We start from the raw sequence: 16,317 nt of genomic DNA on the forward strand, positions 1-16,317 counted from the left end.
GGTCCACTGTGGGTGCCAAGCCAGTGATTTTACAAGTTTGCACCTGCTGGTATGGTTTCTGCTCTATTACAGTGAGGTAGCATCTGACCCAGAGCCAGAGGGATACAGCCCTGGAAATGCTGATGAGCCCAGAGCCGGGGGTCTGAATTGAGTCGAAAGTGGTGCTGGAGAACGTTGCTGGGACAATCAGGAGGCTTCATCTTCATCCTTCTCACTACAGAAAGCAATAGTAGCTGTAGTTGGTGAGAGTGAAAGTAACAAAGCAGTATCAGTGATTCTTATACCAGCGCAATTTTCAGATCCTTCAGTGCAAAAAACTGTTGAGGCTGTGGTACTGATGAAAGTACTTATGTGAAAGACAGTACAGAAATTGTGGTAGTCCCTGAGGACATTGCAACATTAGTGCGAAAAGAGCTGACACAGCATGTTGAGGAAAGTGTGGCAATCTGCTCCTATTCGACACAGGGACAGCAGGTGGCATTTTATTGTTGAATCGCTCGATACTGATTGTGGTGCCAATGACAAGATGCAGGCGTCTTTCTTAGAGCCTGATTGCTTAAGGTCTGTAGCTGTCAAGGTACCACTAGTACCAGAAGTCCCTGCTGACTCAAAGGTACTAAGTGGTTGGTGCCAGTATTATGGACGGAGCCGGGAAACATTTCCTCTTCGATTCAGCATCAGTAGAGAGAGCATTCTCTCTCCTCTTTCCATATCCTTTAGGAGACAGAAGGAAGGGGATTCTGTCAGAGGCCAAGCCTGAGGTGGGACAGAAGGACTTCTCAATTAGAGTAAGTTTCAATTTAAGTCCTCTCAATTTTAGCCCTTGTGCGGGTCTTAAGATTGTGGCAATGGATGGACTTCTGGAGCACTTGAGTTTCCCGCCAGGCAATGGGCATACTGTGATTGTCCATAAGAAAGGAAAATTGCCTCGTAACGAGAGAGGGAGCTTTTAAAGCCAGGCAACCTTGGCATTCCAAGGAAAAATAATGTCGCTTAAGGAAAGGGGGAAAAAAAGACATGTTTGATGTATTTTTAAATGCTGCGAAAATTAAATAAAGGGCTCTTAACCAACTAAGCTAATTACACTAGTCTAGTGTCATGGCTCCTTTCCCACTCTGGCACAATAAATGCACGAGTGGGGGCCAGCAAAAATTCCCCAAAAACCTTATCTACCAGGCTTTGGTATAAAATTTCCTTACTCCCCACAGCGAATCATGAAGCAAGCAGTCCAATCTGGCATCCTGCTGTTTTTAATCTAGTTTTCCAGGTGGGCCACTGCCTCACAAAAACAGGGCCTGGGTTTACTGACCTGATTGACTTATGGATCTATGGTCCCTTCACAGAATCAGACTGGAACCATTCATGTCCCAGAAACACACACTCCTCAGCAAGCTGGTTAAACCCAGTTACTTGGTTAACAGAGGGCTTTTTCATCTCCGTGGCTGTCTCTACTCCATCAGAAACAACCTCCAACCCTTCTGCAACTTACTCACCCATGTCCACATTGGATCTTTCCAAACTCAAGCCACCTTCACTCCCTTCAGGCACAGCAAACTGCTGAGCTATCATCAACTCCCTGGAGTTTCCTTAGTCCCCTGAACAGGCAGGTCTTAGTTACAAAAGAGAGCAAAAAGCATTTTTAAATGCACAGACATCAGATCCCCTTTCCTGAACCATAAAACAATAAAACCTAGTGGATTTATCTAAACCAGCGGTCCCCAACCTTTTGTGGGTGCTGGATGCCCAGGGGCAGGGCCACGCGTGCGCCGCGCACCCAGGGGTGGGGGCTGCCCACGAGCCCTGAGCCCAGGGCTGGAACCACACGTGACGTGCGCCCGGGGCAGGGGCCACCCAACGCGCCCTGCGCCAGGGGCCGGCACCACGCATGTGCCGCGCGCCCGGGGCAGAGGCTGCCTATGCGCCACGCGCCCGGGGCCGGCACCACACATGTGCCATGCACCAGGGGTGGGGCCAGCCCAGATGTTTCAGCGGGCACACATAAATGCCCCAGCGGGTGTCATGGCACCTGCGGGCACCGCGTTGGGAACCACTGATCTAAACTTTACCCTACTTACAGAAGAATGAAGTCTATTCTTGGTGGGAGACATTCTGTCTGACTCCCTCAGTAGATGGACAGAAACTGCCCAGGACAAAGGAGGGAAAGACCCAAAAACTCCTTTGTCCCGGTTTGAAATTCCTACCTACATTTCTATTGGCTGCCTGCAACCAGGTTTAGGTAAAGGACATAGTGAATCCCTTAGTCCCCAAGGTGTTGGCTAACCCTCATGAACAGTGCTCACCGAACCGCGGTGAGCCCCGCTTGCCAGCCACACTGTCCGGCAATCTGCTCATGCGCAGATCCTTCAGCACATGCGCAGATCGCCCAAACCCGACTCTTCCGGGTTACAATCTACTCGCTACAGGCAAGCAGATTGTAAAATTTGTCGAGCCCTGCTCATGATAATAACATCTAGTCTAATCGACTAATCTAACTAAACTAAATCTGAGGTAAACCAAGCAAGAGCACAGCTAAAGCTCCGACTCTGACAAAGGGCAGTTGAAAAGGAATTGGGAGTGTGGGGGCGCATATAACTAGTCAATGGCCACTGCCACTGCAAGACAGGTAATGTGCACTCCAGCCAAGTACTCCTGTCAAAATACTCTGATTACAGCCACAGAACCCAGAATCATCTAAAGTGGAGCACCTGCAGGGACTCAACCTGAAAAAGACTCATCAGTTTCAACAAGATTAGATGTGAATGTGTGTACAGCTTCATGGTCTCCTCTTTAAGGTGCTTTCTGAAGTTAAACTATTACAGTTTCCAGATCCACAGCAGGAAAGCACTACAAATGGCACACTGCAGTGATACGCGCTTCTTGGAGGCAGCAGAAATAGTATTGTTGTTCATTGTTTAGAGAGAACAAGTAAGGAGGGAAAAAAAAAGTTCTTGAACTCTGGATTGTACAAAAGTCCAAAGGAGGAGAGGTCAGACCAAGAAAACCTCCGTAACTATCACAACTATGTAAATTATCTATACTTAACAAATTTAAGAACTATATACAGCTACAAGAAAGGCTCTCTTAGAATAAACACTGAGGATAAGTCTCCACTGCGGCGTTATTGCAGAATAAATGCACATCTACACTACAAGGCTTTATTTCAAATAATGTTGAGCTGGAAGACTTCTTACTCCTACTTCTGTAACCCTCATTCTACGAGGAGTATGGGAAATTCAAGGATGAGTGTTTTTCCTTCAACTTCCTGCTGTGTAAACAGTGCCTAAAGCAGAGTTAAGCTATTTCAACATAAGCTATTTCAACATACGCAGTTGACATAGCTCAGGTTACACAGCTTAATTCGACTTTAGCCCTGCTGTTTAGACATACCCTAAGTTTGCAGAGAAACAGGAGATCCAACTCTGCTATGTCACAGTACGTCTCAGATGTTTCTGGACTAAAGAGCCCTGGCAGAGCACGGTCTGCAAAGTCCCTGCAGCAACAGGGCCACACAGTGGCCCGGGAGTCCAGGAACCCCAGTGGCAGGGCCAGGTAGCAGCCGGGAGTACCAGCCGTAGCAGGGGACTCCCCTGTGGCAGCAGAACCAGCCTGGCAACCCCAGCTGGGGAACCCCTGGAACCCTCCAGCTCTAGCGGCAGACAGGCAGCCCTGGCCGAGAACCCCCACGAGCAGCAGAGCCGGCCACAGCAGCAAGGTAGGTGGCAGCTGGGCAGGCTTGGGGCTGGGAAAACCTAAGGAACCCCCAAAGGTACCGGGGCCAACAGTGGATGAACAGGGCTAGCAGGCAACCAGGTGGCCCTGGCTAGGGAACCCTCAACAGCAGCAGGCGCAGAGCCTTGGCGGGGCCAGAGTTAGTGGGGCCAAGGTAGTACGGGGAACCCCAGCTTTGAGAGCCCCAGGGAGAGGAACTGGCAGCAGGGCAGCCAGCAGTGTAGCATTGAGCTCCCCTGGTCCAGCAAATTCCCTCATCTGGGATGGCTCAGTCCCAAGAATGCTGGACCAGGGAGGTTCAACCTATAAGGGAATTGATGAGGCATCAACCTACATCTTTATATACTCAGCTAGGAGCATAAAGACACACATTGTACTCCAGTGCATGGTGCACATGCACATCCATGAATGTAATACTTACCAACACCATTATGCAGAGAAGAATCTGTATTCCTGTATACCCAAAATTTCAATTGACTTCACTGAGAATTTTGAGTCTACAATGAATGCAGACTCCTGCTGCTTACATAAAATATATGAACATTTTAAATAAAGTGTAAAGTTTAAATCAATTTGCACTATATAGAGAACCCTTCAGTACTATTGCCTACATATGCTTTCATGCTGTGAACAAGTAGATGGCATATTTTGAAAATTTAGTCGTTAAAGTTTGTCATTTATCTTGGGAGTTCTCTTATCTGAACATGGTATTGTAAGACATGGAATCTGACATAATTTAGAAGAGAAAATATTGTTTGGAAGTAGTAAAACAAATGGCCAGATTTGGCTGCAACCAGTAGTTGGTCTCTATTTTTCTAGCAGCCTACTGAGTATGAGTTATAGAAAAAAGATAACGTATGGAAACACGGCTTTCCTTTGCACGCCACATCATTTTTTTGAAAAAATGACTTTTAAAAAGTCTTGAAGAAGAGCTCTTATTGAATTCAAAAGCTTTTATTGATCCAATAAAAGATATCATCTCATCTACCTTATCTCCCAAATAAAATGGTAGTGTGCATGAGGAGTAGGTGAACTAGAAGATAGTGTTGCTCTGGCAAAGGAAAGTAAGTGCTGAGGCTATCAGTGCACCTAAATATTGAAAACGTGGTTTGGTGCAACTTGAAACATCTTAACAAGGGTTTTCGTGGATTCTCTGTCACTGGACATTTTTCAGTCAAGACTATGTTTTCTAAAAATGTTATTCTCTCGTCTAGTTCAAATAAATTAATTCATGGAAGTTTTATGGTCTGAGTTACGCAGGAGCTCAGACTACATCATCACAACGGCTTCTTCTGGCCTAAGAATCTATGAGCACATTCTCAGATTTGAGCTGACAACATTGCCATGTGTTTTGGAACTAAAAGATCACATATGTATGATGGGCATCTGATTTTTGTAAAATATGCAGCCCCGTACTAGTGATGAAATCTTAGTTTTGTATGAACCTAGGAGAGAAATAGAGCTGGTTCTCTTCCTATCCATAGCTGTTAAACTAAGACAAAAGACATACCTAACTCTGCCCTACAAATATTGTTTTACAACATGCAATCTTCTGCAAATCATTTAACTTTATGTTTCTTTTCCCATATGCCATACTTTTACATTAATTCTTACAATCCCTTGTAAAGCATGTAAAGCCCTTGGAATAAAAAAGTACTGATTGCTACATAGCATTAATTACATTTTCCTTGGTAATTTCTTTTCTTTATAGGTTTTTTTCTGCTTTTTTCACAACCTTCTGCTCATCCGGACTCATAATTCTACTTAGTGAAAGTGTGGGGCTTCAGGCTAAATGGCAGAGGGCATGTCTAAACTACATTACTCTTCTGAAAGAGAAACATAAATGAGCCCAATTCATTTGCATAATTGCGTGAGCGCTTTTTTGAAAAAGGGTTTTTCTAGAAAGCAACTGCAGTCTAGATGGCGTTCTTTCAACAACAACAACAAACTCTTTCGAAAAAACCCGTAACTCCTGGAAAAAATGAGGTATTCCCCCCCCCCGAAAGAACCCCATCTAGACTGCAGTTTCTTTTTCGAAAAAACCTTTTGAGAAAGCACTCTCACGTGATTATGCAAATGAAGCACGAGATTTGTAAATCCATGCTTCATTTGCATTTTCGATCGGGCTCATTTACATTCCTCTTTCGGAAGAGATATGTAGTTTAGACATAGCCAGAGTTAGGCACAGTACTTCAGGAAGAGTTTGTGAAAATGTTAAATCTACTAGGCAACATAAAAGAATTAAAAGGAGAAAGGGCATGCATGCTTAAAAAGATTCTTTCCATGTGTAACACTTATGGAATCTCTACAGACGCACACAAAACAAAGATCTGCTACAGACATATTTGCAAATTCAGACAAAACATATTCTTCTCTACTGATTTTGTGGGAAATCACAAAAAAGAGGGTATTTTTCTAGGCTCTACATAAAATTGTACAAATCAAAATGTTTGTATAGACAAGGAAGATTTTCATCCTGGATTTAAGCTTATTAGAAATGGAGGACTCGAAAATTGTAATCAGAGATAAAGCAAATAAGAGGTTTGCTATATTTTAAAGAATATAGATATGAATGACTAATGAACATCGGGACTATTGCTGGATAGAAAACAGTTTTCCCATATAAAAAGCTATGAGATTCCAAAAAGTTCCTATTTAATATCAGGATGAAACCAAGATCTTTCAATGAAAAAACAGCAGAAACAGACATCCATCCCAAAACAGCTTATGTTACAATCATTAGGAGCCCTCACCTGAGATGAGGGAAATTCAGGTTCATTTCCCTGTTCTGCCTGATGCAGAGCTGTGGCTTGAACCTGACTCTCCTATGTTCTGGTAAAGGGCTTACCACCAAGTAATGTAAACACCAAATTTTCCCAAACTTTAGATAGTCCCAAGGGTGTCATGAAAGGGTATTCATGATTGTGAGACTTCAAACCAGCAAAAAGAGAGGTTGAAAAGATGGGTTGAGAGGTAGAAGCTCTGGAGAGTGGATGACCAATACCCAGCACGCCACCTGCCAGGCCATTCTGGTGGAACCTGGTGGCAGATCCTCTCAGCACTGCTGGAAACTTCAAGCCATCAGAGAATAAGGAGAAAAGGGGTAGGCAGTGGCGAGCAGCTCCATTTCAGGATAGGGAGAGGCAGGAGGTTATGTGTTCTCTTTTCCCAAGCAGGGAGCAGACTCACACAGAGCTGCAATGAGCCACCCAGTCCAGTAGAAGCTACAGCAAGGTGAGGGTTGGGGAACCTGTGCTGCCACTGTAGCTAGGCAGGGATGCCCAGTCCACGTGCTCCTGCCCACATTGGAAACTCTTTCGTAAGGACCCCAGGAAGTGGTGGGAACAGGTCTGGACGTGAGATGGGGAAGGAGTAAACAAGGATGGAAAATCCACACACAGAGACCAAACATCTGATTTGGCACCACTGCTCCTGGGCCAAATGTTAACACAGATGAGCCCAAAGGCAGTCATGCATAAATAAGTTTGGGAACCACTGCCACAGTGATGAGTCCCTTTGATCCTCTCCTTCTGAAGCTCTTCAATTTTATATAAATAGTTAAACATTTGAGCAGGGGCTTGAATCTGTCTCCCACTTTCCACCTAAATGCCTCAGTCACTGGCTAGAGAGTCAGGTTTCTCTACATTGCAGAGTTTCATTGACAAAAGTCAGCTTTTGTAGACAAAGAAGTTGCAGTATATGTTCATGTTCCTTCCACTGACAAAACAATACCACCTTCTGAAAGGTACAGAGCTTTACACAGCAAAGTTGCATTGACAAAATGTATAGACACTGCGCTTGGTTCTGTCTCTGTAAATAGTGCCCACATAGTGTCCCATAATGCCAATCCTGATCGCTCTGGTCAGCTGTTCAAACTCTGCTGCTCTGCACTCAGGTACACAGATGTCTTCCCCTCTTCCTTTACGGCCCAGGAATTTTTGAAATTCCACTTCCTGTTTGTTCACATAGTCCCAATCAACTGTGGTGGTAGCAGCTCCACATGTCAAATGCTCTCTGATCTGGTCTGGATCTGCTGACTCTATGATTGTGTACTCTCAGCTCCACTCCTGCTCTAGGAACTTTGATACCTATAGTCAGATTTATCATGGCATGTTGGAGAATGGGTACAAACAAAACACTCATCAGTGCCATGCAAAGATCAAGGAGCTGAGGCAGGTGTACCAGTAGGCAAAGGAGCAAACCATTGCACTGGTGTTGTGAAGAATACAGGCTGCTTCTGTAAGGAGCTGGAGACCATCCTCAGGAACGACCCCACCTCCATCATAACAAGCCCTGTGGATACTTCAGAGGGGCTGATGACAGCAGACTCAACCCTGAGAACAAAATCATGAATGAAGGGAATGAGTTGAAGGATGATGCAAAACACATAGAAAGACCATCTTGTGGTGCAATAAGTCAGGATCTTGTTTCCACTCCAAAGGGGTCTATCCCGGCCAAGCCATCTATGCATGATGCAGGAGAAAAAACTAAGTGACCTTTTGACTTGTTGCTGTTGGGTTATATTAGGTAAAGCTATGTTTTAGTTTGTATATTATAAAAGTGGTTGAAGGTACAGAAATGTACAAGACTAGCTGTGTTTTGTGCATGTTTTACATTCTCTTGTGCAGCTAATCAGTGCAATGGAACAGTGTGTTAATGCACACTGAGATTTCACTGGAATCCTCCAGAGAGCTCCATAAGAAACTAGCTTAGAGGTATTCAGCAATCCTTTGCCAAAGAGACCTTGGCAGAGCTGTTTTCCCTGCTGTCTCCTTCACTATTTAGGAAGCTGTCCCAAGCCCATTGTCAATCACTTGCACAGGAACCAAAGCAGCATACAGGCAAGTAACGCAGAGACCTTGTCTAAAGCAACGTGCATGCAGGCAATACATCTTTGCATTGCTGCTTATTCTCAGGAGTGAGTTATCTGCTTCAATAACACCTATCTGGGGAAAACTATGGTAATATTTACAATTTTGTCCCTAGTTGGCTGCAATGATGCCCTTTAAAAAATAACAAAAATCTTTGCCTGTTGTAAAATACTGGGTTCAACAGTTAGCATAAGGCTCAAGGTTTATGAACATTGGCATTGATAAATGGCAAAACTACTAAGTGCTGGGGAACTGGAAAGTGAGTGTGTAAGGGAGAATTTGGCCCATAATTGCATCTGTCAACAACAGGAACATAAGCTAACACTGGCTTTTGAATAAAACATTTACGGATGTGTGACCACAAGAGAGCCTTAGCAACTAAATGAACAGGTTCCACCACCTCCAACCCACACTCACCATATTTAGGGTTTTCACCAAGCTATGTGTTTGCCAGGGGATGCTGAGAATCAGTTTTTAAAACTGCATTATACGATGATTCAATGCTGTGCTTGCACTAATAATCATGCTTCTTTGTATTGTTTCTTGCACTCCTGCAGATGTGACTGAGTGGAACTCCCTACACACAGGCAGTGTGCCTCTGCCAAATAAGGAAGCCACCAAGAAGAAGCAAGGAGGATTTGTTTCTAAAGATCCTCCAGTCCTCAAAGACCAAAAACAAGAATGCAGGGGTCTGAACAGAGACTTTAAAAGAAAATTATAAAATAGACAGGACTGAAAGGAGAGCCTGGAGAGGATGATAAAAGTGACGGAGAAGCAAACAGAGATGTTCAAGTCCCTAATCATGCTGCAGGCAGAATTCATGTGTGCTTAGCCCCTCTTGCAGCTCATACAGAACTGCTTTCCATGCCCTCTCCAAATTCCTCCCACACATTACTTGCAACTTCTTAGGTAATTTCAGTTCCCTGTGTACTCCACCCCTTCACACACCTTCCAAAATGATAGTTGTAATTACACACAGCTGTCAGAAGACACACTGTGGATCATTCATTGTTAAGTTTTCACCCTTAGCCTGCAAATATTGAACAATGCATAAGCAGGTTGCCATGATCTTGGAAATATTTCCTTCATTTAAGTCTAACATGACAAAGGCACATTGAATAGTCTTCCCACACCTGCTCAGTCTATTGCTAAAGCACTCCTTGCTGCTTTCATGTTTTCCTGAGTAAGTTTTCATGGGCCATAGAAATAAGGGGATCAAGATGGGCATTTCAACAGCCTCCACTGGACTCTTCTGGTCTGGAAAGGTCCCTTCTTGCAGCTTTCTGTACAGGTCTGTGTTTCTGAAGAGGCATGCATCATACACGTTGCAGGATCACCCCACATTGATGTCAGTGAAATAGCCATGGCCATCTACAAACTCCTGCAATACCATAGAGAAATACCCTTTCCTGTTGATGTACTCTATTGCAGGATGGACCAGGGTGAAAATTGATGCGTTTATGCCGCAGTTAGGGTATCCTATTGCTCCAAAGCCATCCACTATTACAGTTTTATCTATTGTACGAGGATTTAATTAAGGACCCTGCACTCTTGAATTAACTCACCCCCAATGGTGGGCTTCCAAACTACAAATGGATTCACAACTAACCAGTAGCAGTCACTAGCTTCCACATGAAAATCGCCATAATCTTCTCCAACAAGAGAGCAGCTCTCTTTTTGGTGCCCTTCTGCTGCAGGGCTAGTATGAGTTCAGTGCACAGTTCCAAAGAGGTGGCTTTCCACCTTGAAAATTCTGCAGCCACAGCTCATCATCCCAGGATACACAACAGTGTGATCCGACCACTCGGTGATTGTTTTCCAAGCTCAAAAGTAACAGTTTACCATATGCAGCTGATCAGTGAATGCCAAAATACCCTGGCATTCTATCTTTCCATAGCACACAGTAGATGAGCCACCTCTGATTCCTGTTCAGATTGGGTACTCATGATAAACTGCATGATCAGCTGTGATGTTTTCATAAGCGTGACCACAACAAAAGAAAGCAATGCAGGAGCCACAGTTTCAGACAGACGGTGGGCATAGAGTGAACAAGAACCACTGAAAAATGCCACAAAATGCAGTCAGAAGCTCATGGAATGATGGAATGGAAAAAACTACATCATGAGACATTGATCCTGTACTGATGAAGCACTGATCTATTCCACCTTCCCACAACTCCTACCTGCAGAAGGTGGCGAGTAGCACAATGGGAAAGCTACTCACAGTGACCTGGTCTCATTGTCAACGCTAAAGCACCAACTGTGGCCGTACTCTGTTGACAGAATGAGCGTCATGAGAACATGAATAAGCAATGTAATTATACCTTTTTTTTTTATAGTCAGTGTAACTTGCATCTAAAAAACTCTGTAGTGCAGACAAGTCTTCAGTCTTTCCCTCAATCAAAAATTAATTATTTATACAGAGTGTAACAAATCTATCAGCAGAGACTGAGAAGACTGATTACATCCTGGTAGTTAAGGCCCTCAACTGTGATATGGGAGACCTGAGCTTAGCCTGGAGACAGAATCTCTCACTTCCCAGGTAAGACCTTATATTTCTTGACCAATGCTAATTTAGCCACATTGACAGGCCTCTTTCCCTGGCTAAAAGATCTGTTCTTTGAAGAAGAATCTGGGGGGGGGGGGGGGGGAGAAGCAGTTCATCATCTCCAACAGGTTTACTGAGGAGGCAATGACTTGAATTCTGAACTTTTATAAACATTTCATACATACTTTTGCCATCTTCTTAAAAAGATAAATGACCAATATGAGGCTAAGGTATGATATATCATTTATCCACATGTTGACAGGAATAGTTAGACTAATGATCCAGATTACTTCAGTAAATGCACATTTATTGCCACAATTATGTTGTAGTTATCCTTTTCTTATAAAGCATCTTCAGGTATTTGGAACAGTCCATGGATGGAATGTAATACAAGAATATGATGCATAAAAGTTACAAGCAAGGAGTTAACAGATATAATACAAGAACGGCATGCTTAAGAGAGTTACAAGTACCACAAAGTTTTTCAAATATATTTATATCATAAAGCAGTATCTATAACAAAAGATCAACTATTCCCTCAAAACTTAAAGAATTCAATTAAATTTTGGCTTTTTTCATTTAATTAACTTTCTGATCCATCTTCTCCTTTGTTTATACACCGGTATGGTTAGGGCTGTCAGAACACACATGCTATTTTTTCTAGCAGGGTCAAGTGCCTACAACAGTAAACTTTTTACCTCCAAGATGCATCTTTGTAAGTACATAAATAGATCTGAGTAATTTCTAAATCATATCACTTTTAAGGCATGTAGAACCTCAGGCTGGAATTACCCTAAGTGCCCAATGCAATATTTTAATTACCACAACAGTTAACATTTGTATTTATATTTACATGTATACCTTAAAAATGTATTTTTGGTGTTCATGTTACATTTAAATAAATGAACATTTGATTAAAAATTTCATTTTTTCACAGCTAAATATGTTTTTTTTTTTTTTTTTAAAATAAAAATTTAAAAGATTAGTCTGGCAAAGATAATTTCTAAAATCTAATTCAGATATATTAAATTAAACAACACCTTGAAATAAAAACAGTCTGTATTATGTACAGCATGTAAAAACTGAACACACTGATAAGATTTTTTTCAAAAATTTCTCAACTGTAACCTACATTAAGGGCAATCAGGATAACGTCACTTATATTGATTTTGTCAGAAGAATTTGTGCAAGCTTCAATTCCTTCATCTGAAAGATACCTGTTAAAACAAAATGAAGTTATTTTAGGAAGGTATTTGAAACACATTTGAGACTAAACTATTAGTGAATCTTTCTTTTAGAAGTCTTCATGATGTCAGGACTTCAGGCTTATTCAGAAGAAATGTAACATTCTCTGAAACCTTACAAATGCCATATAGAAAACAACAGAGAGATGGAAGGAGTCCTCCAGTTGAGGAGTTCCTACACCCTCCAACTAGATTGACTGTTGCCTTACAAATCTATTCAGCCATTCCTCCTCCCTCTTTTCCTGCTTTTCAAGTTCCTTCACGTCAAGATTTACATATGAAACACGAATTATTTTGTGTGTGAACTCCAACATCATACATTAATCTCTCAAGTTATGTAATTACACAGTGGCACTCATCTACCCATCCCCTCTTTTATGTCATTCCCTCATCATAACTTGGACATTCATTTAATCCAGGCAAGCAAATATGTAGATCTTGGCACATGTGGAGTCCCACTGAAATCAATAGGGCTCATATCTGTACAGATCCAAATGCATGATCAAGGCACTAATTAATAGGCTTACAGGCAAGTGGAGATATATTTATTAAGGATGCTAGCGTGTAATCATTTGCATGATTAACCCATAAACCCAGGCTTATCGATTAATCTGAAGTTAGACATGTACACCCCACCTTATTGATTAACCGTTAATCTTTTAAGCCAGCTCGCCCCAAGCAATGGTCCTCCTCCCCACACCCATGCTGCTGCCTCTGTGGGTAATCAGTAACGGGGAGGAGGGGAGATAAGAGCTAGTGCCTGTGGGGAGCTGGCTTTTAAGCTAGCACCCCATGTGTGCTGGCTCCCAGAGCCACCTCCTGCCATGCACCGCCCACTTCCCCTCTCCGCTGCATCCCACAAGAGGCAGCAGCATGGGGAGTAGGAGAGGAGGAAAGACCAGTACTTGGAGAAAGCCAGCTCTCTGCATGTACCAGTTCCCCCGTCACCCTCACGCTGCTGCCTCTGATATAGAGGCAGCAATGTGGGTGAGGGGGCACAGACAGGAGCTAGTATGTATGAGCAGCCAGATTTTAAGCTTAAAAACTGGCTCCCCACAAGCACCAGCTCCCGCCTACCCCCAGCATGTCAATGTGTAGCCACTAAAAATTTCAGCAGTTATATGTTCACACAAATACACAATTTTTAACATCCCTAATGTTTATGAAAGACTGATTTGGAGCATTCCATCAGAAGAGATAGTATCGTGGGTGTGGAAATTCAGTGATGGGCCCTGGAGATGGGGGTTGAGAACAACACGTGGCTGTATGCAGTAGCTCACCACAGAAACTCTCGTTTGATTAAAATTGTATTTCTTTATCATATGTTTGTTATTTAATTAACCCCAAGACTGTTACAAGACAGAAACATTTTTTTATGTAAAGGCTAAACAAAGATGACATTATCCACACAAATAAGTTATAGTTTAAGAGTAAGTTGTTGGTACATGTGCATTGCAAAACTGTTTTCATTTTTAAATAACAACTTTTAACAGCAACACTACTTCCATCAAGAGAGAAAAAACGAACAAGTATAGAATGAGTCTCAAAAGATCCCTCGGCACACCTGCTCTGACACTAGAAGAAAAGGATCAAAATGTCTAGAGCTTTCTAATCAGTTCCCAGGTGCTGTCTGTGAGCATACAGGGCCCAAGAGTGCAGATGCAACTATAAGAACCAAAAAAACCTCTCGTACCCTGGAGAACTCCTGTTTACTAAAACAATCAGCAAGAGTACGCTTTTTTCTCTCCCTAATGGGAATTCTGGATGTGCTGTATTCCAAACCCAATCATTTCTATTCTGACTAAACATATATATGTACACATTCTGCTTTATTAAGCACAACCTGAGCTCTAATGAGACCAGATAGGTTTCCTGTATGAGAGGCTAAAAGGAGAAAAATCTTTCAGCTAGGTTCTAGTTCAACTACTTTTTTTTACTTCCTCTACCCCTCCCCCGCCCCAATCTCATTGTCCATAAAACATTACCATCACAGCTAATGAAAAACTTCAATGTCTGTCAATTATTTGGCTGATATTATAATTAAAGGAGGTGCACAAATTATTGTTCATAAATGTTGCCAATTGATGCATTAAAAATAAAATGTGCTTTACATTGTTTTAAAAAAAATCAATTATGAAGACTCTGTACACTTACTATGAAAAACACACACACTGCCCTCAGAAATCTAAAACTATACCCAAGCCTAGGTACACCTTGCAAAAGTTAACTCTTGAGATGAGTCATGGGAGAATCCATTTTCTTTAATGTATGAGGGACTACCTGATCCCCTCCAGACACAACAGAAAAAGATATTGTATTGCCCACCAGGCCCAAATACACAGAACTTATGTGTGTGCGTGCAACTCCTGCTCTCATACTGGAAGTTAACACTCCCAAATATAACCTGAGTCCCTGATGGCCAGCTCTTTCAGAACCTATAGCCCTTCTCCAACTTCTTTCTAAAGCTACCGAACCAGTTCTTTCTTTGGAGGGCTCTCTTCCAAATACTAACCAGATTTAAATCTGTTTAGTGAAAGAAATTGTGTACTGTGGAGGTAGGGCTGCATTAAAATCATGTAATATGGTGATGTGTGTATACTACAGGGACAAAGGAATCAGATTTTGAATTTTATTACCAAACTTCATATATTTGCTGAACCTTCACTATGCAGATATCAAACATTAAAATCTTTTTTTTTTTTTGACTGACAGAATGTTTTAGTTCTCATGCAAAATATAGATCTCAAAAGCAGAAATGAATTTCTATTAATTCAGTGTCTAAATATACAACATGCAAATATCTTTGTCCAGTTTAGATAACTTTCTATGTTATCTAAAATAAAGCATACATACCATGTGAAATTAAAGAAAGAATGCACAACACGGAGACATCCACTAGGTGGCAATATTGCTGCATAAGAAAAAGTGCTGTATTGCTTTTTTTATATTTATTATTGAGACACTTCAAACTTGGGGAATATTTTTCCCAATATAGTTTCAAAGGTTTCTGCTGAACTTAAAACATGGAGTTTTCTAAGAGAAGAAAATTTTGCTGCAGTGTCACAAATTTTACTGAGTGACTATATCATTAAAGCATCTAAAAATGTGTTTTACAAATATTTCTATATTAAAGCAGGAAATACACAGATTTAAAGAGAGGAGCTTTTATGCACTTCCCTAGTACCTGTATAACACCAGAAATATATTCTGCTGCTGCTGAGGTATCGTAGTTCTTAAAAGAACAGTGTGGCTTTTTTCCCCTTGAACGTTGGGTTTATTTTATTTAAAGAATAATGTTAACATTTTATCAGTTAAAAGAAAAAGAATAAATTGAAAGATTCATCAGAATTACAATGTACATAATAAAAGGTGTTTTTGTCGTGATATACCACTGTTAAAAGCCTACTGATGTGTGAGTTCACAGTTTTCCTAACAGAGTAAAACTTTGCTAATTCAAACTCGCTGGAACACCCATCAAGATTTTTAAAAATTAATGAATTGATGAGCTACTATTTTACAGGAATACATCTCAAGTGGCTTTGGCTCTCATTTGAGTTAGCAGAGATTTAAAAATGGTCAGCATCTCACCATCTCTCAGGTTCTAGTCCTACTAAATAAATAATTTAATACATTTAAAAAACTGTATTAGACAAGTTTTGTTCATCTATTGTATGAGTGTAATTTATCTTTCAGCATTTGACAACACTAAAACATATCAGTAAATCTACTTTAGCATGTTTTATAAAAATAAGTCAACTTAGTAATATTATTAGTATTGCATGTAAGGATGTTACGGACTAGTTGACTATCCGATAAACAAAAGCCTATCAGATAGAGGCGGGGGAGGGAGAGAACAAGGAGTAAATCAAAGCATCAGCGCTGCACGGAGCCCATACCTAGGCTCCATGCGGCACCTCCACTTTGGA

At 41.7% G+C, this 16,317-nt stretch overlaps 1 protein-coding gene across 12 annotated transcripts in view; it reads right to left on the reverse strand.

Moving 5' to 3' along the window:
- The window catches only part of TDRD3 (tudor domain containing 3), a 220,080-nt gene that overhangs the window by 131,722 nt on the left and 72,041 nt on the right, over positions 1-16,317 (reverse strand). For 11 of the 12 annotated variants that reach the window (XR_012900632.2, XR_012900626.2, XR_012900629.2 and 8 more), the window contains exon 2: positions 12,280-12,364. The exons of the other annotated variant lie outside the window; for it this stretch is intronic. Coding sequence is in view for 2 of the 11 variants with exons in the window: in XM_075918923.2 (XP_075775038.1) it covers positions 12,280-12,364 (85 nt within the window). In the remaining 9 variants the exon portion in view is untranslated. The remainder of the gene's footprint in view (positions 1-12,279; positions 12,365-16,317) is intronic. 12 annotated transcript variants of the gene reach the window in all.

This window comes from Pelodiscus sinensis, chromosome 1, assembly GCF_052426305.1.
Source record: "Pelodiscus sinensis isolate ZL-2025 chromosome 1, ASM5242630v1, whole genome shotgun sequence".
NCBI lineage: Eukaryota > Metazoa > Chordata > Testudines > Trionychidae > Pelodiscus > Pelodiscus sinensis.